General features: G+C 50.6%; 1 protein-coding gene across 6 annotated transcripts in view; it reads right to left on the reverse strand.

The window, feature by feature from the left end:
• The window catches only part of bnc2 (basonuclin zinc finger protein 2), a 117,701-nt gene that overhangs the window by 16,610 nt on the left and 76,922 nt on the right, over positions 1-24,169 (reverse strand). For all 6 annotated transcript variants that reach the window (XM_072707011.1, XM_072707009.1, XM_072707008.1 and 3 more), the window contains 2 exons: positions 19,821-19,923; positions 17,137-17,372 (listed from right to left, as the gene is read on the reverse strand). In XM_072707011.1, the coding sequence (XP_072563112.1) occupies positions 17,137-17,372; positions 19,821-19,923 (339 nt within the window). The remainder of the gene's footprint in view (positions 1-17,136; positions 17,373-19,820; positions 19,924-24,169) is intronic.

Consider the following 24,169-nt stretch of genomic DNA (forward strand, 5'->3'; position numbering starts at 1 on the left):
GGGAGTGCTGACCTGGAGTTCTTGTTGACCATTTGCTTACAATTTTCCATTTTGCTCTGTTCTTTCTTATTCTTAACAGCGAAAGCCCTGTTTCACGTCTCAGCTCAGTGAGAAATGCCAGAGAAATTTTTAACATTATATAAGAACACAGGAAAAGCACATCTCCAAAAGATAAAACTCCCAAAGGACCAAAATCAATGCCCATACCAAAGACGCACACCTCTCCTTAGTCAACCTAGGCAAAGAACCGAGTCATCATTCATCGGACCAAGCTTATGTGACCTTTCCTACGTAGCACCGCCCCTTTTGACTTAGCACCGCCCCCTTCCTGTTTAGCGCCGCCCCTTTTGACTTAGCACCGCCCCCTTCCTGTTTAGCACCGCCCCTTCCTACTGGAGGATGACGACATCGTCCTGAAACAGAAGAACGTCTCATCGAACGTACAAGCGGAAAGAAGATGGGGCAGTAACCCGGGGGGGGGGGGGACACACTCCAGTGAAGCATTTCCCATCCGCCTCCTCGGTCAAGCAAAACATTCTCCCGGCCTCCACCGTAACGCCATTCCAGAAATCGCATTCATATTATTTATTAATGAAATAAGAAGCGTATCATAAATGCTGTCGCCCCCTGCAAAATACATTACCTCAAAACAACCCATTAAAAAACACTCCTATTCCCACCGTGCCTCTATGATGATTGCAGTCATATTCTAAAATTGTGTCTAATGTTTTAGAAACACAGCCCCCACCTCCACCCCCCCCCCCCACACACACACACACTCATCCCTCCACCCACCCACCCACCCACACACACACACACACACACACAAACCCACGCACATACATCCTACGCCCGCCGAAAAATTTATGCTTGCATACAGGGTCTTAATTCCAGAGTTAAACATCTAGCACGACACCGCTAACACGCTTTACTGTGGGGTTAGCAGTCTGGTTCTGGCATCGCTCCCAGATCACAATACACTTTTATTGTTTGGCTAAAGACACTCAGTCCCACTATGAATATTATAAACAAAGTATTGAGGGCTACATATACTGTGCAGGCACTTGTGGGTTTATGCAGGTTTGCGCTAATTGGCAAACAATGCCTGATGTGTCAATGCGCACATGAGTAGGTGAGTGAGTTAGGAACACAAAGCTCTGGAGTTTTCAGAGACACATTCGCGCAGCGGCTCTGTCTGCATTACTGCAGCGCATGCAGCTAAAGGAAGACGAGCTAATGGACTCTTAATGTGATTAGACTCGTTATTGACGTGCTGTCAGGAAGACGCAGGACCATTAGCTCCGGCCGCCGGTCGCTCCCCTCCCAGACACTCTATCTCGCACACAACCACGGTCCCTGTTCCGGTCCACCAGGCGTGGCGTGCCCATTGGCATGCTGGGTAATCGGTACCTGTCGCGGCACCTGGCTCCCCCAGGTTGAATGGGCCAAGTGGTGGGTCAGACGCTCCCAGTGCATGGAAAATGGGGCTTGTGAGGTCTGGGATTGCTGCCACTGCAATCGTCAGCACTCTGGAAATTCCCCAACCCAGCAGTTTAACCGTAAATCTCTCCATCGTTCGGGTACTCGGCCGGCGATGCTTCTAAAGTGCCTGGTACCGAAACCAGAACCGGACTCGCAATAAAAATAAAGTGGCAGGGTATGACCACTCGGGCAAACACTTAACTGGGTAAAGCCTGGGAATGATGGAGACCTGCACAGACCGAAGGGCGACTTGCACAACTTGTACTTCCCGGATGAGGAATTTGTCCGTTTCCAGGATGGTGATCCGAGGGCTAAGCAGGCGACACGAGGCAAAAGCTTGATAGGGCTGGATTTCGTTTCAGGCAGCAATCACCTGGTATCCTGTTTCAGGATGGAAAAGTGCTTACGGAAACTCCAATTAGGCCACCCCAGTATATTCGGCTGCCCGAAGCGGCCTGTAACTTTGCACGTGTGTGGGCCCGCTCGTCTTAAAAAGCCTGGGTGGCACCGAGGGGGCGGGCTGATTTACACAGCTTGTCTCGCTGCCCAGCTACACCCTCCCCCCCTCCCCAAACCCCAGTGGGAAGGACAGCTGGTGCTGGGAAAATTGACCTGTGGTTGCAGCTTGGGTGAGGGGGGTGAAAGGGAATGCTCCATTTAGCTATTGCCCCTTCCTGCCCCTCCCATCTTAAAATGGCACTTTTTACGTGCCTGATTGGGGGCAGGAGGACGGACACACCTGGCTCGTAAACCAGGGTCTATGTACCAGATCTTACTTTTAAACTTCGCTGCTTTGTTAAACCTATCGCCATTGCCCACGACGAAAACAGGCTGCCAGTCTCCTTACTTTACAGGAGCGTCTGAGGAAAGAGCCCACAGACTACTGTGCTTTGACGGAATCCGGTTATTTTTTCCCTAGGTTTTCCAGGAAGAGTCACATGACTCTGAACAACTTAATTGTTTGGTTTATTACTGGGAGCTGGGCCCAATTCCTGTAGGACGTGACGAATGGGATGCCAACTCCCAGAAAGTCATGATGTACTTCCTTTGATAAATGTCAACTCCGCGACCCCTCAGAAAACTGAGCCGGGGGGCCAGCAAACCACAGCCCCCTCCCGGCCACCTGGACCTATCAGCCATCCGCGACCTGAGACAGGGACAGCCATGCCCCTGAAAATCCGGCAGTACGGTGGGGAATCGATCTTGTGTGTGGGGGGGGGGGGGGTGGCAGTTCCTGTCAGCGAGAGGAGTGTACCTACAAGGTAAACAGCCATCGCAGAAACTCGATAGACAAGCAGACACTGGGCACTGGGGCCAGTTCTGACTGTCCCAGGCGGACCCGCTAACCGGATTCTTGAAATGAGATGCCACAGCGGCTCTGCTGCTGGGCCAGGGGATCCGAGGCTCAATCCAGCTCTCCCAGCAAATTACAAGCCAGGAGAAGCGACAGATGCAATAAGTATAGATTACTTAATGTCCACGTCTTTCTCCTGCGGCCCTTGTGAGCAAGGATAACAGAAAGCTGAAGACTGAGATTGGCTGGGGGGGCCGGGGGCCTCCAGGGCCCAGGGAAAGTGCTGGAGATGAACTATTATGCAATTCATTCTCCAACTTTTCTCACTACCGTAAAAGGGATATTATCATCTTTGAAACGATTGGCACTGGAAGTAGAAAAGCCTGATTTGTTTTTCGCTATTGATTGGCCCGCAGGGTGGCGGTTGGGGGGGTGGTCGTGGATGGCGGGGGGAGGGGGTTAAAGGTCGAGAGACAGGAGCAGTGCTGGGGGAGGGGATTGATTTGTTGTTGCCGTGGCAGCGCTCCTGTAGGCCAGTCTGGGTGTCTGACCCACTCTGGCACCGTTTTGCTCTTTGAGTAACTATGCAGCCAGAGGTAAGCAATTTTAATGGCCTTTTCTTAGCTACAAATGTTAAAAATCAAATGCCAGTTTTTGATCACTTAAATAATAAATAAACCAAAAACGCAGACGGGCCAATAATCCACACTTCTTGTGAGTGTGTGTGTACCATGTTTTGAATGTTCTCCTGAAGGCCTTTTCTAAGGAAATGTAAAAGTCTGACAAAATTTTCAAACCATCCATTTTTAGTTACCCACTTCTCCAATTCAGGGTCGAGGGGGGGGGTGGTCTAGAGCCTATCCTGGAAGCTACAAGCACAAGGCAAGGAATAACCTGGGATGGGCTGGCCAGCCCATCACAGGCCACACACACCATTCACACGCACAGACAACCTGGTAACTCCAACTGACCTCAGCATGTTTTTGGACTATGGGGGGAAACCGGAGTACCCAGAGGGAACCCCATGACAACACGGGGAGAACATGCAAACTCCACACACATGGAACCATGGTCAAGACTCAAACCCTGGTCCCAGAGGTGTGAGACAACAGTGCTCACCACTGCACCGCTGTGCCGCCCTTCCTGACACACCATGTAATTATTTGAAAAAGAAAAAATTTAATTGCTTTAACCCTCAAGTTGGCTCTTAACACAAATGGCAAACTTTATCCTGCGTTTAGCTGAATATGTAGCGCAAATTTAATTACGGCTTGGGAACGAGGGAGGTTGAGAGGGGCAACACAAACCACACATGGTGCAGTGGCCCAACGAGCTGGCGCTCTCCGACACCCCCAACAGGTCAAGCTTTTTTTTACCCATCTGCCATCCCTCCTCATTCATAATTTCCAGAATGGTCCTTTGGGGGGGCGCCCCTTCACGTGGGGAAAGTGGTGGGCAACCGTGGTGGAATTATTTATCAGCTCTGCAAGCCGGGCCAAGTTTAGCGGCCCTGGGCCCCCGCCCCCTCCTCATGGTCACACTGCTTCCCCTCTGCCCCATGCCGCCCACAACATAAATTCTGTAGATGGGGAAGCAGGCGATGGGGGAGGAGGTTAAAGTGATAAGTCGTGCAGAAGTGCGGCAGGGACCGCAGTCTCTATGGGCCGGGCGCATCTACAGCCTGCCTCCGCCATTAAGTGCCATTAAGGGCTCCCCACCCCGGCAAAGGGTGGGGGGGGGGGGTCCTGACCCATGCAGGCACAAATGGCTGTTTGCTGTACAAGTCCCACAGTGTGCCCCTCCCACGCTGACAGCCCCTAAAACGAAAATATCACCGAGTCTGTCGATCTGTTCTCTCGAGTCTCCCGGGGCTTTCCCAAATTCAGAAAGACCCCTAAAACCTCAGCCATGTAGTCCCAGGAGAGGGTGCATTGAGAGCAGCTCTGGTGGGCTCTCTGAACATGAGGGGGGGGCTGCTTAGGGGTGGAGATAAAGGCTGGGCAATCGAATGCTCCAAAAACCTTCTACGGTGCTTTATTACTCTGTGAAGTTATGTGCCGGGGTTTTGCGATTCCATAGGCTACCCTGTGGGTTTTGGCCAGTTCCAGATGAGTCCCGCTCCTGCAGCTGAGCGCATAATCAATGCAGGTCTTCTGAGCCGGCTTATATCTCGCTTATCTTGGGTAGTTGCTCAGAAGGACCCTCACAGGTATCCTTGGGGGTATCCCTAGGTATTAGAGGAATCTCATCTCCAGCCGAACAGGGAGAACAGAAGCCAGGCTGGTAACAGAAAGGTTGCTTTTCTGCAAAGCAAGTAGGATCACCCCAAAAAGGACAGGGCAGATAAAGCTATCGCCTGACCCGACGCTGTCTGTCCTCCGCCACCATCTGCTTTCAAAAGTCACTCGTATGATCATCCTAGAGGATTCTGAGATGTGAAATGGATGTGGTGGGGGGGGGGGGGTCTGATTTATACCTGTCCAGAGAAAAGGAACGGGATCCAGCTGGTGTTAATCTGTCAGGGGTGGGTGGGGGAAAATTGGGTCCTACATGACCAGGGGAGTACCTAGAAATCCTGCCCCCACTGATAAAATGTCACACCCCCCCCAACAAATTTTCCATATATTTTGACTTATGAGCTCCCATCGAATGTGGATCTTCCAGGGTATCCATGTCCCTCCAACGCCCCTGGGGAGACCAAACTGAGCAAATGAGGGAGGGATTTTCCAACATGTTTAATCACAAACATGTACATGGACTAAAACCATGTTAGTGGACATGATTTTTTTTTAAACGTATATCTTTTGCATGCCTGTGCTTGTAGGCAGACTGCCTCCATTACAGCGACAAAGTGTAACTCGTGTACATAATCATCATGAGACCATCATATGACCGCGGTTCAGGTGAGCGGTACGGCAGAGGTCTCCCACACTCTGAGCCAAGCAGAGGGGTCACAGCACCTACAAGCACCCTTTGATTTACCATCCATCACAGCCCTCCTCGAAAGCTCCAGTCATATTTCACCGCGGCATTCGTTTCTGCGGCGTCCAAGCCGACGTCGTGCAGGCTGATCCCGATTTACTGTCAGAACCCGCAGGCCCAGCAACACGCCAAACGCTTCATTTTTGGCAAACGAACGTTATTCTTTTCTCCCTTCCCTCTGAAACGAGACAAAATCGCCGAGGTCATCCTGTCGGAGCGTCGCGTTTGGGTTCCAGATCTTACTACCATGCACCAGGAGGACACAATCCCGGGGTGCTGGGACGGGCTTGGGGGGGGGAGGGGGAGACTTTTGGCTGGGCTGCAGATGGTGCGGCAAGAACTGCACGATGGATGATGGCTGGGGTTCAGACGTGGCCTCGCTTTAATCTGTACGGCATCACACATGTGGACTGTCGGGGGGGGGGGGGGGCTCACTGAAATGCTGTGGGGGGCATATTAGATTTATTTTCACTTTATTTCACTTTTATAGCTGGGCAGTACTTTCTTACACAGAAACAGGCCTGGAAAAGAAAAGCGTGCTTCCCAAGAGTTTTGCGGAGGAGGAGTGCGCTGCCTGTGCTGCTGTAATTCGAACCCGTGTTTCCTGAGCATCCCACTACGCCTCTGTTGCCGGGTTCGACCAGGACCGCCTCACGCTGCCTCGACTGAGATGGGCTCAGACTAGCTTTACTACAGAGAGCACAAAGAAGGAAGCGAAAACAAGCCGAACGTGGCCAAATTATTAATCACGCCCGACAATTGGGAAATCGGCCACTCTGTTTTTCCAGGATGGTGGGCAGAGATGATGTGCACCCTCCTTCTAAACAGTCAGTCACCGAAATAGGACCATAGAGAACAGGAAAACGAAAGCGATATACTTCCACTAAAACCACAAACTGGAAGAAAGACGGCGATCGGCGCTAAATGAAGGGAAATGGAAAAACAGCGGGTCATCTTACCATATAGTAACCATCTCCCTGAGTTGCCAGCCTATGTCAAGCGCAGAGACCAGAGACGGAAAGCGGCAGGGGTGGAAAATATAATGACGACGGCAAGGAAACACGAAGGGCCAGCAGCCAAAATGGCCGCCGTGTTTGCTGGGCGACACCTTCCAGCTCAGTCTTCTGGGTCCTGCTCGTTTAAAGCAAAGGAGCAAGAAATGATTCATTTCAGCGGAGATTACCCTTGAAAACAACCTAGGAGAGCTCATTAAGACTTTAAATTAGAACTAAATTAGAACCCTAGTGTTCAATGAGGAGGGGGGGGGGGGGGGAGGATGACGGTCTAAATAGTCTAGGAGCGATTATCTACTTTTCTTTTTTCGAAGACTTCTTAGGTTGAGCGTGGCTGTCAGCCTGTCACACATGACTTACAGACGGTAAACCGCGCTGGATCTTCTCACACAAGCACAGGCCCGCTCACGAAGGCCACGGAGAGACAGCGGGCGTCACACTTTCCCATAATTCATGAGGGCTCGAAAACGCAAGAATTATGGGAAATCCATTCCCCACCTCCTTCGAGGGATGACAGGGCTGTCCCATTTGGATGTGTCAGTGTGCGGGTGGCAGTGTCAGATATGTACCCAATTCCATCCACAAAAGAAACTCGGAAGGAGGTTTAGTTGGAGAGAAGCCCGCACGGACGTACTCAGGACACGCCCCACTGCTCTGTCAACAACTTTCACGGTCTGGCCCCCCCACCCCGAGCTGAGCACCCATAAAGCCCTGCTGCCGGCCCCTGACACGCGACTGTGGTTTCCCAGTAATCTCTGGGCACGGCTCCCCTCTGCACTTCACATTCTTGCTCTAATCTTTGTTTATAGAGAGAGTAAACAATGTAAACAGAGTGATTCCAGTGTGAGCGGCTCAGCGATAAGGCCGGGCCTGGCCGGCGGCACCAGCGATCCGGCCCACCGCCACTGATGGCGCTGATAGGAAGGGAAGAACTCAAGTGCTGGTCTGTGCCTAGGCAAACGTGGAGGGTGATGGGGGGACAGACAGTGATCAACTGACACCACAACGCTGAGACAAGCACACAGTAGCACAGGCACACTGACACAGGTACACTGACACAAATATACAGGCACACTGACACAGATACACAGGATCACTGACACAGATACACAGGCACACTAACACCAGATCACTGACACAAATACACAGGTACACAGGCATACTGACATAGAAGCACTGACATAAATACACAGGTACACAGGCATACTGACATAGAAGCACTGACATAAATACACAGCGACACTGACACAGATACACAGGTACACTGACACTGGATCACTGACAGAAATACACAGGCACACTGACATAGGAGCACTGACACAGATACACAGGCACACTAACACCAGATCACTGACACAAATACACAGGTACCACAGGCATACTGACATAGAAGCACTGAGATAAATACACAGCGACACTGACACAGATACACAGGTACACTGACACTGGATCACTGACAGAAATACACAGGCACACTGACATAGGAGCACTGACACAGATACACAGGCACACTAACACCAGATCACTGACACAAATACACAGGTACACAGGCACACTGACATAGAAGCACTGACATAAATACACAGCGACACTGACACAGATACACAGGTACACTGACACTGGATCACTGACAGAAATACACAGCCACACTGATGCAGATACACAGGCACACTGACATAGGAGCACTGACACAGATACACAGGCACACTAACACCAGAGCACTGACACAAATACACAGGCACACTGACACAGACACACAGGTAGACTGACACTACAGCACTGATGTTCTCCGGGTCAGCAGGTGAGGACAGCCAGCCAGCAGCAGACGCGGGGGAAAGGTCGACCAATCAGCGGCCTGCATCGCACCACGATACCAAGCCACGTGTCTGAACCAGCCCCCCCCCCCCCCCCCCGCAGCCCTGCCTGCGCTGAGGTCCTGCCAGCGAAGCACTTTGGGTTCCGCTAAAAGCGAGTTTGAGTGAGCTGGCTGAGAGCTGCCTGTCCACTAGGCCCCCCTGGCTCTGAGAGAGTGGTGACATTACGACGGGCCGTAAACGGAGCGTCATGCAGTGACATCTGCTCGTAAAAAAACGCCCCCCAGGCCCTTTCCCGAAATCCTACTCCAGCTCTTCCTAGAGCCTTCTGGGTCACAATTAACGTGAAAATAGTACTGGAAAAAAAACAAGAGAGTTTGCCTCTAGAAGGACAGTTCACAAGTCAAAGGTCAAGGGTTAGTGTAACATCTCCCGGTAAACAAATTGGCACGAGTCATGATTTTGCCTCCGAAAAATGAATCAAAGGTATGTGTGAATGCTGAGAGTGCGGAGCTGCCTGTCAAAGAGTGAATTATGGCTGTGCTGAAATGCCCATCATTGGTATTAAAAGCACCGGACTTAACAAAACGCGAAGATGAGCTTGATCAATGTTGGCAGCGGAGCCGGCCGCCCTGTAATCTTTATGAGATAGGGGGCGTAATTAATCACAGGGACAGTGCTGTGACTTGGCTGCTGGATGTACTGCACGCCGTCCCTTTAAGAGCGCAGCCGGGGAGCATCCGGATGAAGAGTTATGGTCATCGCCGCATCACGCATCTCGCTCGTTCCGCCGGTCAGCACGCTGTCCTGGCCTCCGAGGGTCGGCTTCAACTTGGACTTTCCATTCCGCCTCATCAGCTCTCCTGCAGCAATCGCAGTCCGGAGCTGCTTTGTTATTTCTAGGCCCCCCACTGCAAAGAAGTCATTTTCCGGCCCCTCCCTGCCAGGTTCAAAAACTAAATAAATAGCTAACAAGCATTGCCAGAACACCATAGCTAGCTAGATACAGTTTCAGCACATTCTAAATAAGCAATTAATTTATTATTTAGTGTAGTGACTATTTCTTGCCAACAGGGGGCCTCTAAATCCCCAGGACATCATGTAAATGCTTTGAGTAGTGGTAACGACAAGCCGGCCCACGGCGCGGGTAGCTTCACGATTTCACAGTGAACTTCAAACGAGCAGAGAGAGTGGACATAGAACAGAGCCCGGGTTCGAGGGGAAACATGGGGTTTTTAGCACCCCTGAGACGTGAGCTCAGACCAGATACAAAGTCCCTTGCCGGGCGCGGATGTAGTGATTAAACAGGGAGGTGGAGGGGTGAGGGACCCGTGATTCTATTTGAGGAGATAATTAAAATGGACGTCGGCCGGCCTTTGAAATGAGAGGCTCCCTACACACAAGTGAAAACACGACATCAAATCTCCGTCTCAATTAAGGATTCACAAGGATTCGCCCGACTGCAGGGAGAAGCCAAAGAGGGCGAGGCAGTCGGGGCCTTGGGGGGGATTCCTGGGGGCGAGGGATGCAGAACGAGGGGGGGCATGCAGCCTCATCAGGGCTCCCAACACACTGGCTCAGAGGGGGCCTGGGGCAGTATGACTGGGGGGCGGGGGAGGGGGCACGCCATTAAATCGGGGGGAATATTCCGTTTCATTGTAATTAGACCTCCATCCCCATGTCCGTTCCACACGCCAACTCGCCCCCCCCCGCCCGCTTCGCCCCGTCCTGACCCATAATACACCACTGCGGTGGCCAGGAAGTCAAGGACAGGCGTTGGGGAGCCAGAGTTTCAGAGACTGGGTTGGGGGGCGGGGGGGGGGTGGTGATTTCTTGAAAAAGATGGAGACTCAGGGGAGAGGAGAAGGAGAATTCATGCAGCATCAACCTGGTTGCTGCAGTGGGATTGGTTGCTGGGCTTTGAAGTCAACGCGTCCTCAGAGGGTTCAGCCGGCGGGGCGCGGGGGGGGGGGGGGGATGGTGCGTCTTGATCAAACACTCTGCAGGACTCCCTGGGGCAAGCCGACCTGAACGTGGATGTTAAATATATCATCCCGCTCCCCTGCTCTGCGGCGCTCTCCTCACCGTCGGCGCGTGAGGTTTCAGAGCCGGTGCACTCGAACCTCAGCCTCTGTGTTCCAGAGTGTCCGAACGCACGCTCCCCAAGCTGCTGACGGCACGATTCAGGGTGCGTCCTGGCTAAACGGTGCTAGGATGCTAACCTTCAACGGCTGGAGAACGGCTGCTAGGATCTTAGGACGTCAGGGGATTAGCCCTGAGACCTAATCTGTCCAAAGGTTCTCATACTGAACTCTCCCTCTCTGAAGTTATGAAGATCGTAGTGCTACAAAGGTTTGGGGAAACGTGGCAGTGGCCCCTCGGACTGTTGTGGGGTATGGGATTCTCACAGGGAGAGCGCGGCTGTCAAAACATCCGAGCTAAACGAATAGTACGAGTCTTGTTAGCCTCGAACATACCCTGGGCTTGTAACTCAGCTGGGTATGGCGATCTTAACAGCATCAGCTAATCTCATCCCCTACTCTTAAGTCGACCTCATAGTCAACTAAAGTATAACAAACATTCTTGTAAGTACCTTTTCATTTCTTTTCCTGGCCACCATTGTTCGCCGTATCCATGGCGATCAAAGACAGAGTTCTTAGCGAAACTCCACCGTGCTAGCTCCTCTCCGGACCGCGTCTCTGCTAGCTGACTGAAGGCCACAGTAGTCTTGGCAAAAACTGGACCTTCTCCAAATCCAATAAAAGAGGAATTATTCCCCAAATCCTTCATTCTCTGTAACCTGTGCATAACCCCCCTCACCAGATTGAATCCATTTGCGCTCTGAGATTCGGGATTTGATTTTGCCGCTCCAGAAGTGGGGATAGAGATCCGGCAGAACCGCGTGCCGCCACGCGCGTCAGGGCCGCAACGTCGTCTTTAATTGGCTTTTACTAACGTGTACCCGGCGGCGGTCTCTATTCCGCTCTGTGACGGATGTTGGCAGTGCGTTTCTTCTAAGGGAATTCCCACGGAGATGCTTGAATTCAGCTTCAATCCGCGGAAAGCGTTGGGGAAATCCGCTCTGAAATCGACATCACAGAGCGGGAGATTAAATCAAGAGATAAAGCGTCGTCTGACAAGCTGGATATATTCCGGCTGTCGCACGTAGGGCCATGCTGCCCGAACGCGGATACTAGCGACATCCAGCATGGGGCACATGGAAGACTTGTAGCATTTCCGGAGGTAAGCAGGGATTTGTGGCAAACGCCATGACATTGTCCTCCTGAGGGTGGTCCCAGAGGCACAGCTGGCGGGGACGGGAATGGGGGGGGGGGGTATCACCTTGATTCGATGCACACGTCTTTTGATGTGCCAGGAACGAGTGCTCGTTGCTCAGGGCGAACCTTAGGCCCCGGCGCTAAAATGCGGCTTGACGTCTCCAAATCATAACCATATGAATCGCAAATTCCACCTCCGAAACGTTTTGTTCTTTGCCGTCCTCCTGGATGAGGCATTAGCCAGTGATAACAGAAAACAGGTTGGAAGATGATGGGTGCCTGAAGAGGTGAAGGGGGCTAGCGGGGGTGGCGGGGTTCGGTGGAGGTTGGGTTAGCGGGGGGAGGGGGGGTAGGTAAGGATCAGGATCAGATTTTTTCACAGAAATCGACTGCCTAAAATGGAAGTTTCTCAGGAGGAGATGAAGAAGGTGTGACATTCAGGTCAACGTGGCGTACAGGAGTGGGAGAAAGAGGGAAAGAAGGACAAGGGGGGGGGGTCATACAAAAAAGGCAGAGGGGGATTAAGGAGTGAAGGCGGGCGAACGAGTTCAAGGGCCAGAGTAAAAGGCAAAAAAACCACCATTAGCTAAACCACCAGCATGTGACCCAGATCATGTGACCAGAAACATGTGACCCACAGAAAATGCAATCCGATATTCAATAGTCACATCACACTGTCACATTACGTGGCACTACTGTCACTATCCTGTTCATAGCTTAGGGGAAAAAAACATATAAATTGAATATAGTTGTAAATACAAAATACAGCAGATTTATCAAAAGGAAAAAGTCTGTAATCAGCTGTTACCAAGTCGATGAGGACGCCGCAGTTCCGTGGTGGCTAAACATACCGCTAACGGCACGCTAACGCCCCCCCCCCCACCCCCATGCTAATTTCTCTCCACGCCAGCTTATCTGCGAGGCCGCGGTGCCACAGCTGCATCTGCTAACGGAACATGTTCCCAATCAAGTCGTTTCCCCTCTGGAGGAGCGAGGGGCGGGGGGGGGGGGGGGGGGGGGGCCTTGTTCATCACGAGAATCCGCCAGCGCCACACGACATCTACACGCCCCGTCCGCGGCCGCTAACACCCCGCCCCTCAGGGCCGGGGGGGCTCGCCTAACCCCCGCAAATTCCTCGCCCGCAATTTAAGTTGATCCGGGAGAGCTGCGTGCAGATGTCAGCTTATTGAAATAAAAATGGATCCATTGTGTGGCCTGGCGGCTGGTCCCGCCCCCCCCCCCCCTGCCCGCCACGAGTCACCGCTGGCCGTCCCCGAGGGAGGCAGCGCGGGCGGGTCGAGGCAGCAGCGGTTCCATCTGGCCGATTGGAACGACAACTGAGTCAGGAAAGCCTCTTTGCATAAACGAGAAGAGGAAACACAAATGTTGTACAAGGACAGAACATTCGCCTGATCTGTGTCCTGACCCAGGTTCCACATGTCGGTTCCTGGGGCCGGTTCCTCGGAGCGGAGCCCAGCTGATATGAAATCCATCTGCTGCGGCAGGGCCCAGCGACAGCCAGGGTTTGGCCCCGCATCTGCGTCTCATGGCCATGGGCCCCCACATTCCACTTCCAGCCTACAGGGTTGACTTGGAAGCACATGAGATTTCTGGGGTGGGGAGGGGGTGCGGTCAAAGCTGGCAGGGGAGAAGGAGAAGGGTATGCTGGCACAGGGGGGACCCATTTCGGTTTGGACTTAACATCTAGGGGTCGGGGGGGGGGCTGATCTTGAGCTTCGGTTTGTGGGGGGGGGGGGGGAATTGGCCAGATCCCCATCCAAGGGGCTTGCAAGTGAGTGAAGACACACCCTCTAATGTTCTTCTGACTGGACAGAAGATGGAAAAAGGTTGGAACTGGGGGGGGGGCGGGGGCGGGGAGTCGACTGTCTGCAGCTGGAACAGGAGGAATGAGCAGTGTCAGCTGATAATTATTACTATACATTATCATAATTATTATATATTACATGATCATAATAATAATAATTGTTACCATTAACGTTCACTGCAGTTGTAATCACAGTACTACATTATCAACAGGTGCAACAGCTACTGGGAGTCTGTGCTGTGCTGTGCTGTGCTGTGCTGTGCTGTGCTGTGCTGTGCTGTGCTGTCGCATGGTAACGTTCTGCAGTAAAAACAGACAAACTGGCAGATTCCTCTAAAATGGCCCGTGAAGTTACCCACAGCCTATAACACGAGTCCAAACCGAGGGTCCGTCGGTTTCTACGTGATCGGTCCGCTTTTACTAGACAAAGCCCCTCTTTGAAGTGTCGTTTGGTTATGCCTTTAACTTGGGGGGGGGGGACGTGTGTGTGATCCTCCATCAGGAGGCGCTGGTGGAGTCATTAGCAGTGGCGGGTCGTCTGCCGGGTAGGATAACGACTCCCTGGACGTCTGGGCTTGACACAGACGCCGCAAGTGACAGAATTAAAGTGGCGGGTCATTTAAGTGCGGACCGCTTGTCTGTCATCAGTAAGGAGTAAAAGTGCACAGGTCAGTAACTTTTTGAGCAGGGGCATCAATACCAATCAGCGAACACGGACCTGACCTACTCAGCAGCGTGCGAGAGTGCAAGCGTGTGCAGACGCACGTGTCACCGGCAGTGACCGACCTTCGAGCGGCCGACACCGTTTGGACGGATTTGGAATTTATGATGTTTTTAAACTTGAGCATATCTGCCGTTTCGTTTTGCTGAGCACCTCTGGACAAGTCATTGATTTTCACCAGACGTGGAAGAATTTATATACGCATCTTCATGTAGGATTTATATATTCCTATAATCCGCTCTGTTTCATGCCACTCAGAGCCTTGGAACCGACATTTAAACTCCACTCATCTCTTACTGCAGGCGGAGCCTGGATGGTGGCTAACCCACATTAACAGTGAGGAATAGGTTGAGTTTTTGACTGTAAGCGGACATTAGACTGGGTGAGTGGACAGACCTGGGATTGACATGGTCACATGCTCCAAATTAACCTAGCGCCCCTGACTTTGGGGAACACATGCTGGGACCCTGATTACCAGCTTTGTGCCTTGGTCATCATGTTCCCTCCCCTAAAATACCTGCTAGCAAGGAGGGAGAAGGAAATAGGCATGGGGAAAAACACAGCAGGTACCCAGAGGCAAAGGAAAACTACAGGAAGACAAAGGAAAGAGACAAAGGTAAGCAAAATGAACAAAAATGAAGGCTACAGGAAGACAAAGGAACGATACAGGTAACCAAAATGAATTGAAATGAAAAATGCAGGAAGACAAAGGAAGGAGATAGAGCTAAACATAATGACCAAAAACAAAAAACTACAGGAATACAGTGGAGATACATATAAACAAAATGAACAAAAATGAAAAATACAGGAAGGCAAAGGAGATACAAGTAAACGAAATGAACAAACAAAAACTACAGGAAGACAAAGGAAAGGTAAACAAAATGAATGAAAAGGACAGCCACAGGAAGACATAATAAAGCGATGCAAGCAAACAAAGAAAACAACAGTTACAAGAAGACAAAAAGAGATATAGGATACAGGATACAGTAGAAACAGACAAAGAAAACAACAGCTATAGGAAGAAAAAATAAGAAGAAACAAAAGAAAATAAAACAACAAAAATCAAGGGGAAAAAACAGGTAACTCAAGTGAAAGAAAAACAATTACAGGGAAACAAAGAAACGAAACAGGTAAACACAGAGAAAACAAAAACTTCAGGGAAAAAGAGAAAATATAGGACCTTTTGGGCTGGGGATTAATTAGGGGGTGAGCAGCCCTCTGTGTGGAAGAACACGTCTGGATGCATGGGACCATTTGCCATATGGGGAAATGTGCAAGCAGGAGCCCACAGCAGAGCAGATAAGGAGGCGCACCGGTGATGACACAGGGGTCACATGACCCACGTTCCATTTCACCTCCGACACATTGGCTGTGATTTGCAAAAATGAGTTTAACCCTGAGTTCAACATACTACATGAAAAAATAAATATACACTGCAAGGTCAAAAATGCTTCTACATATGTTTGTATGTATTTCTAAGCTGTAAATGTTTAACATTTTTTAGTATAACGCATAATGCTTAATTAATTTTTAAAATATAATATTTCACGAATCATTCCTTTGCGTCCAGTAAAACTGCCTCGTTTTAACCCATCAATAGTGCTCTTTTTTGCTACGTCGCTGACACTGGTAAATGCAGCCCTTTACGAAAAATAATATTTAATACCGCGTTGTTAAAAGCAGTGCTGATACAAACCCGTGCCCACGAGGCAAACCAATTGAATTTCATACTAACAGACTAATAAGGCATTGTGGGAATTCCCTGCCTTCAATGCACTCGACGGCGCGGGTCGCCGGCAAGCCCTGCGAAGATGTCGGCCTCCCGGTCATGCAGGGCAGTGCCGCTCGTTGTATCTGACTCCATGCGTGAGAAACGGCACGGAGTTCACGGTGTGGCCGCCCTCGGCATTGTTCACAGCCTCCGGGAGCTGGATAGGCCCCACGTACCAGGAGCACGTTAAAACGATTTCCTGCTCCTAACGCGGCAGAGACGGCAATTCCGAAAGGAACAACAGCGTGACAGCTCTCGGCACTCCGAAACACGGGAACGGCGTTCCGGAAAAATCCCGGCACAGGCTCCGGGCGGCCAGGCCCGCGAAGATGGCGTCCAAGCCGGCTTCCTGAGTAGAGCATATTGATCCACTTACCCAGGGCCTCAAAAACAAAACACATCCACCTCACTCTGGTATTGACTTTGGACACACAGGGGTAACCACAACCACATGTTAAGTTGCTCTAAACTAATTCATTCAGGAACACTTTGGTTTGTTGCAAGACCAAACTCCTGTATCTTTGATTAGGAAACGTGTCTGATTCCAATTAAATGGGGGGGGGGGGGGGTTTGCAGTAGGGTGGGGGCCATGTTGTTGTGGTTTTACAGTCAGCTGGCGTGACATTCCCCTGCTCCTTTTTTTTTTCTCTTTCATGGGGGATATGTTGCTAACAGTACATGGAATGGGGTGGGGGGGGGGGGCATCTATAATACTGAGTCGACGAAATTGAAGTGAAATAGCTTACAAGCAGTAAAGAGCAATCGGGGGGCCCGTTGGCACTACGGCCCCAGGAATCCGATTTCATATGGAGCGCATGTGCGCGGTGGAAAGACCGAATGCGGTGTTCGGATGATGGCAGACGGAAGCGGCAGGCTCTCGGTGCGCACGCGTGTGTGTGTGTGTGTGTGTGTGTGTGTGTGTGTGTGCGTGCGCAGCAGCGCGTGGCCGCGCTCACCTGCAGGATGTAGCCCCGCACGTAGTCGCGCAGCGTCCAGCCCAGGCCGTGCAGGATGTGCAGCACCTCCTCCTGCTTCAGCACGCTGAAGAGCCGGTCCAGCAGGATTTTCAGTCGGACCGGCACCGCCTGTGTGCCGTACAGCATCAGGCTGCTGATGTCAAACACCACGTTGGACTGCACGATCTCCACCTGCGTCGGGTGGTACAGGTGCTGCGTGCTGAGCTTGTCCAGCGCTGGGGGGGGGGGGGGGGACACAGAGAGACAAGGCTGAGAAACACTCACGAGATCTCACGTCGGCACCAGCATCACGCGGCCGTCCAGCCTCTCGGGTTACATCCATGGATGGAGTTTAGACTCAAACCTTTTTAACACTGAACCTCAGCATTAACTGAGAAACACCTTCTTTGGTGTTGCGGCATTTCCCTGCATGACAAAAACGTTCATCGAATGGAATGAAACACACACACACACACACACAAAAAAAAATAATCCAACAATACCTAAAAATACAAGAGAGTATCTTACTTTTCGTTTTCGATAAACTATAAAATACAGAAATATATATATAGAGAGAGAGGACAGATTTAGTCAGAAGTATATCCTCACCTAATGCACATCTGAGACAGCACCATAAAAAAAGACTGTCATAGGCAAGATGCAACCAGAACATTCTGGACTAGCTCGTTCCTCCCCCCGCACCCCCCCCCCCCCGGCTGCCTGTGATCCGGTGCCAAGCCGGCGTTGCCAGTGGCCCCTCCGCGCCTGCTGTGAGAAGCAGCGGCTAAGGTTCACGCTTAGAGGTACGTCCACCCCCTCCCCTCCTCTCCCACCCCCCCTTCACTGCAGAGGCGAACTCCGGAGGGCATCGTGGCCCCAGAACCTGCCGGACCCATTGGTTTGCCTCTCGGCAGTCATCACCCCTTCCCATTGCCGGCCGACGTCTCTCCCGGCAACCACCCCATAATGACACATCTATGAGATAAAAGCATTTGCATTAATGTAATTGTCTACCTTTTGTCTCTTTAGTCTAATCTACCTCCCTGCTTTCTTTCCCCTCTCTCTTTCTCTCTCTCTGTCTCTCCATCGCCCGGCCGCCTGCTCCTTTTCTCCGCGGCAGTTAAGTCTGTCTGCGTGACACCTGTTTTTGTCTCCTCTGATCCTACGACGCGCTTTCCGCTGACAGGCTTTCTGCCCCGCGAACGCGTCCTGCCAGACACGAACATAATAAAAAATGAAGAAGTGCTTGTCAGAGTTGCTGCCAATGTACAGATGAAATAAAATGTGGAAAAAATAAAAAAGGAGAAAGAAATGGGAGAGAACGAAACAGAAATTCCTGACAGTTCTGAAGGGGATAAGAAGGAATCGGCGCGGGCCGCTGACGGTCGCTGATGGCGCTCTCTCCCTCTCCCAGCCAAACAGGTGTTTCCTTTCATCTTTTTTCCCCTCCGTTCCTCCTTCTCCTGTATTTCATGTCCCTGAATGTCAGAGGATGTATTGATTGATGACGGCCCGGTTTTGTGGCGAATCAAAAATGCAGGTACGTCTCACATAGATAATTGATATATGGCGCAGGTTTTTTTTCTTTCTTTTCTATTGGTTTTTTTTAATATATTTTATTTTTTTTTATAACCCGAGCTCATGGAGCCACACTGGGCCAAATCGCAGAAAGCGCTACCAGATGGGAGTCAACGGCGACCCGGCCTGGAAAACAGGAATGCTCCGGAAGATGGCTGGGGAACTGAGGTCCTTGCCGAGCGCCGGCGTTTGATGATAAGAACTGTCAGGGATCGTTTGTAAGGGCTCCATGTGATGTGAGGGGCGTGGCTTTGAGGTGACTCCTCCCCCCCGGGCGAAGCTCAAGATTAAAATCTGAGCTGCATCTTACACATTCAGTGTAATGTTACGTCACAAGAGTTACATTACGGATAAGCGTGAAAGCAGGTCTGGGTGTACATGTACACGTCAAACGTGCTCCTAATCCTGCAATACTGCCCCCAAGAGGCCAAATCCAGGCCTACATCCTGGATCCGAAGTGTCACCCTCACTGGAATACCTACTTGCCAGACAACCACAGGATTGCCAGTAATTTTTATTATTTAATTAGCAGATGTTTCTTAATTCAAAGTAACTCAAATAATCTTTGAGATCACAATATCAGCCAGTCCCTGGAGCGGTTACGGGTTAAGGCCCTTATTCAAGAGCTTAGTGGTGACATCAATCTGTTGGCCCTGGGTTTTGAACCAGAAACCTTCTGATCACAGGCACATTGAGTCACACATCTCCCCCCAGTAAAGATCCTACTACCCAGCCAGCTGGAGTGTGCTTGGTGAGCAGGTCTAGGAAACTCAAAAGGCGAACTGCAGGTAGACGGGAATGGGAATAGCCTGGATGAATGGGCCCAAACCTGACCTGTTTGGCTCCTGGTCCCGGCCAGGCAGACACAGCTGGGCAGACTCATGTCCCTGAACGTCAGCATAACACGCCCCAAAGCTAAGGTCAGAACAAAGGAAGGGGACTTCCAAAGCAGAGTAAGCAAGACAGTAGGGGGCGTGGTAGTTATGGGAGTTTTTTTTTTGTCCCAGAGGTTGTCTATTCAAACTCTCCATGAAACAGGAAAGCAGCCAAGAACCTGGAGGAGGGACATGCAGAGGGGAAGGTGGCGGGGGGGGGGGGCGCCTTACCGTGGGCCACCCAGCCGTGCTTGCAGTGGTCACATGTTCGCAGGTTGATCTTCCCTGGCTGGAAACATTCACATGTGCAGTTCACCAAAGTGCAGCGGATGGCCTGGTGAAAAGGAGGAGGGGGGGGGGGTCAGGAACCAATCAAATGCACCGACTGACAGAGACGCACTGCGTCATAAACATGCAAAAACAAAACAAGGGCTCGAAATCACAGGCTGCGATCTCTGATGTGTCCTGACAATATCTTAAATCAACGCAGCAACACATCATCAGAGCATCCAGATTGTATAAAACGTCTAGCTAATAAAACGTCTAGCTAACAGCAGTTGGTGGAAGCCATATTGGACTCAAACTGTGCCACAGGACTGAAACCTATAAGATTACAAGCATGTCATTTGTGACAGAGGTTACAGGTCTAGAGCAGCATGTTAAAAACCTGCTACAGAGTTTAAAGGACCCTGTACTGACAGAAAGCAGGCATCTTTTAATTCACCCAGAAGTTTGTCTATAATTAAAGTGCCTTTGTAATTAAGCACCTGTGCCATATAATCATACTAATTACAGTAAAATGGCGACTGGAGAAAATGTGTCACAGTTAGGGTCACAAGTCCTGGGAAGTGAAGGGGACATGGTATGATGGGACACCAGTCCATCACGCACACACACACACACACACACACACAGACTACAGGGATTTCAGATCCCCAAATGACCTTTTGAAAAAACCATGACGTGGAGGAAAAAAATCTTTGGTGAGAGACGGAAATGTGGCTCTTAAATCAGCAAAAGCCGCTTTGGCGAGGGCGGGTGCCGCTTTAAATAGTACCGCCTATACCTCTATCCAAGTATGCGCTTAAACTCAGTCAATCTCCAAGTCTTTCTGTACTCTGTGAACTGTCACTGCCAGACAGATCAGCGCTAAACATGACCCACAGTCTCCCTGCTTCAGCAAATGGGGAGGCACTGTTTGTTTGTTTGTTTGTTTTTCTTTCCCTCTTTCTTTCATTCTTTAGTTCTTTCTCTCGGCACTGCTGTGTGATGTTTAAAGAGGACGTCAGGCATCACCTGGCCATGGACCAGAACCTCACAAGTCCAAACCAGGCCCAGATACGACCCGGAGGCCTCCGCCTGTTCTCAGCCCGTCCCTAATCAGCGCCAAATGACCCACACAACAGTCCCTCAAGCATTACGTCACACCTCCTCTATTTAGTACAGAAACAACCACTTTCCACACCTCCCCCCTTTCCCGGTGGGGCAGGCGGGGGGAATGTAAGACAATGTACATTAACTCCAGCCCCCTCGGCCTGGACATTACATAATATCTCTATGCCTTGCAATAAAACTCACTGACAGCTCATTCTGTAGGGGCTTAAGAGGTGTCATGTGACTGTAGCTTCACAGTTTAATTGATCTGGAATGATGTGGCCCCCAACCGTAACTATGGGGGCCCCTCATCGCCACCATAAACACAAAACAGCCACCCAGCTCATGCTACAAAGCGGGGGCGACGCGCAGATATAAATCAGCCTCCCGTTTCTCTGCGCCACTAATCCAGGATGTGGGAGAAATTTCCAGAACATAGACACCGTATTGTAATCGAGCCGGTGAATGGTCCCAGCAAAGGGACTCTAAATCATCGCTGGCCAGACCGTGTGGTTTTTCTTGAAACTTAAAAATTAAAAAAGGACACAAGAACACATATACTAAACACTAATTCTAAACATAATAATTTCCCTTTTGCGTTGATTTAGAAGTCTAAAGTACTGCAGTTACTGAGTTTTTAGACGCTAGTACTTATATCAGCTGTGAGTACTCACATACTGGTGGTAATTAAAGTACGTAAAAGCCCAGGCCGTTGAGTGAGCTCACCTCTGTCAATGTGATGTGCCACCCCCACCCCCCCCCCACCACAAATGTATTTAATCTCTCCCTTCTGTGGAATCGTCGTCCTCTGATCATGAAGTACTGCCTTCCTTCCGCCGCGGTCACGTTGCACTCGTGTCAAGCCGTATTTCTGTCGGGGATCCTCTAATAGTGAGTCCCAGTGCGCGACATGGAACGTGGCCGCCTGTTTCCTGTGGGGGCGCTCGGGTCACGCGACCCCCCCTCCCCGCACGGGGCTGGTCCTCTGGTCTGCTAACCATCAACGCAAATCTTTTGAAGCTGATCTCAGCATTTTCTCCTCCCCCCCCATCCAAAATTTGTGCGTAATGTTGCGTGAAAGACTTCACTGGGATTGAGTAGAGACTCGCACGGACTCGTGTCCAGAAAATGAAGCATCCCGCTCTGTCCCGTGGAGGGCAGGCCTCGCTGTGACGGGAGTCCGGCCCAAATAAGCCTCGGACTCTGCAATGCTCTGTCACCATGGTATCACCTCAAAATGACCTTTTTGCCATTTACCAGTAGTCAAGCCGATCCTGTTTATTTACCCTCACATCCAGCATGGGGGGGGGGGGTGCTATTAAAAGAGTTTGTTTATTCCCTTCTCTCCCTTTAACCTGTTGGCCGCCCTTGCCCTTGCGTGAAACCTGACACGGCAGCTTAAAACCCGCCACAACGTGGCGTAGGAGAACGCCTTAAAGGGCCGGCACATGTCTCAGGAAAATCTGGGCGTGGCTTTCTCGAAGGAATCCATTTCCTCGGGTTTGTGAGCTGAGCTCATCATGGTGAGAGTTATAGGCCATTCAACAAAACAGAACTCCCCTACCTGTTTATTATCACTTCTCAAGCTTGGCCACAAGGTGGCATAATGGCTAAAAAAAACAAACCAATACAACTGTCCAAATAGTGAAAAACTAGTAATGTGCCTTTGGGCAGGGCACTCAAAACGGCAAACTTATTTATTCATGAGGACAGTTGAAGTCCTGTAAGATAACACAGATTATTCAGCGGCAGGGGAGGATGGGGGGGGGCTTCCTGGTCCCCCAGTGGTCGGAGCTCCTGCTCGAGGCATTCACACGTCTGTCACCATGACACGGGAGCACTGTTATCAGGTCCACAGCTCCTCGCTGCACTAAAATGTCTAGCCAGTGTTTCCTCTCTGGCTCAGAGGAAAAGGGACCGTGTGACGGAGGTGACGGGGGGTGGGAAACGCAGCATTTTCATCAGGCACTTTCACTGGACAACAATAACACCACCCAATAGTTTCAAGGACCCACACCCGAAATCCCATTGTATCCTTTTTTAGCATCGTTAGCTCTTACTTTCCACCATCTCCTTTTTTTTTATAATATTTATTTTATTGTATTCTTTCTCTAACCATTAGCTCAGACTGCAGTTGTGAGATGTTGTGGTTGGATGAGCATTCTGATCCTGCATTGGATAAGGGCCCCCAGAGAGTGGAAACTGACCAGGACGGTGCAGGCTGCCGGACAGTCCACCCAGCACAGGCCTATCTGGTCAGTTCCATGCCCCCCCCTCCCCCCAAGCATCAGAGGTCCCCCCAGGTCCTGTACCAGTGGACTCTTCTGCCAGAATCCCATAACTTTCGTACCAATGGTACGTAAGCGGATATTCACAGAAGTGGACCAGGGTGTCTTCTCTCCTCAGTGTTCTCGTCCCCGATGCCTCAACACTCACCAGCCAAAATATTTATCCCCAGGTAAAGAAAACAAAAGACAAGGAGCAAAACTGAAGCTTCCCGAGTCAGCAGCCACTGCAGAACAGATGACACCGGGCCGGATCCAAATGCCAGCTGGCGCCGTCATACACCTGAACTCTGACTCCTATATTTGTGGAAAAATAACTGTTTTTGAGTTCTTTTGTGCCAACATTTGCAAATAAAAACTGAGATACAGATAAAAATTCTATATAACGCTGGCAGGGAGATGACACGATTCCTCAAGTTAAAGCTCATCAGGAACTACGTCTGCATGAAAAACCCAGATACAAAACTTTTCATTTCTGCTGTCGGAAGTCTGACTGAGATTAAAAAAAATCCAGCCAGTTACCAAATTCAGACCAATTTATTTTTGGATTGACTTCACACTTTCTTTAGAATCTGAAAAAGATCTCAAAAAGGCCAAAGATAATATTCCGAAAAGAATAAACCCACTCCCATATAGACATGAGATCCCTGGGAAAAGGGTGGGAACCATGGGAGGAGAACTGCCCAGTACCACCAGCAGAGCCAGTATGGTGAAGCTCAGGCTATCTAAGCACAGGGCAACAAAAGCACCTGCATTTCTATCGGTACACTAATCAGCCTGTGATGAGCTCTTAAGTGATTAAGAATGTCAGGACCAAGTACTCAAAGTTAAGTTTACCAGGTGCTAGGTTCCTTCGAGTGTGATGTCTTAATTGCCCAAATAACAATTTCCATTTTTCGGATCTCTGGTTCTGTTCATTTT

Source organism: Paramormyrops kingsleyae, chromosome 25, assembly GCF_048594095.1.
Source record: "Paramormyrops kingsleyae isolate MSU_618 chromosome 25, PKINGS_0.4, whole genome shotgun sequence".
In the NCBI taxonomy this organism is placed as follows: domain Eukaryota; kingdom Metazoa; phylum Chordata; class Actinopteri; order Osteoglossiformes; family Mormyridae; genus Paramormyrops; species Paramormyrops kingsleyae.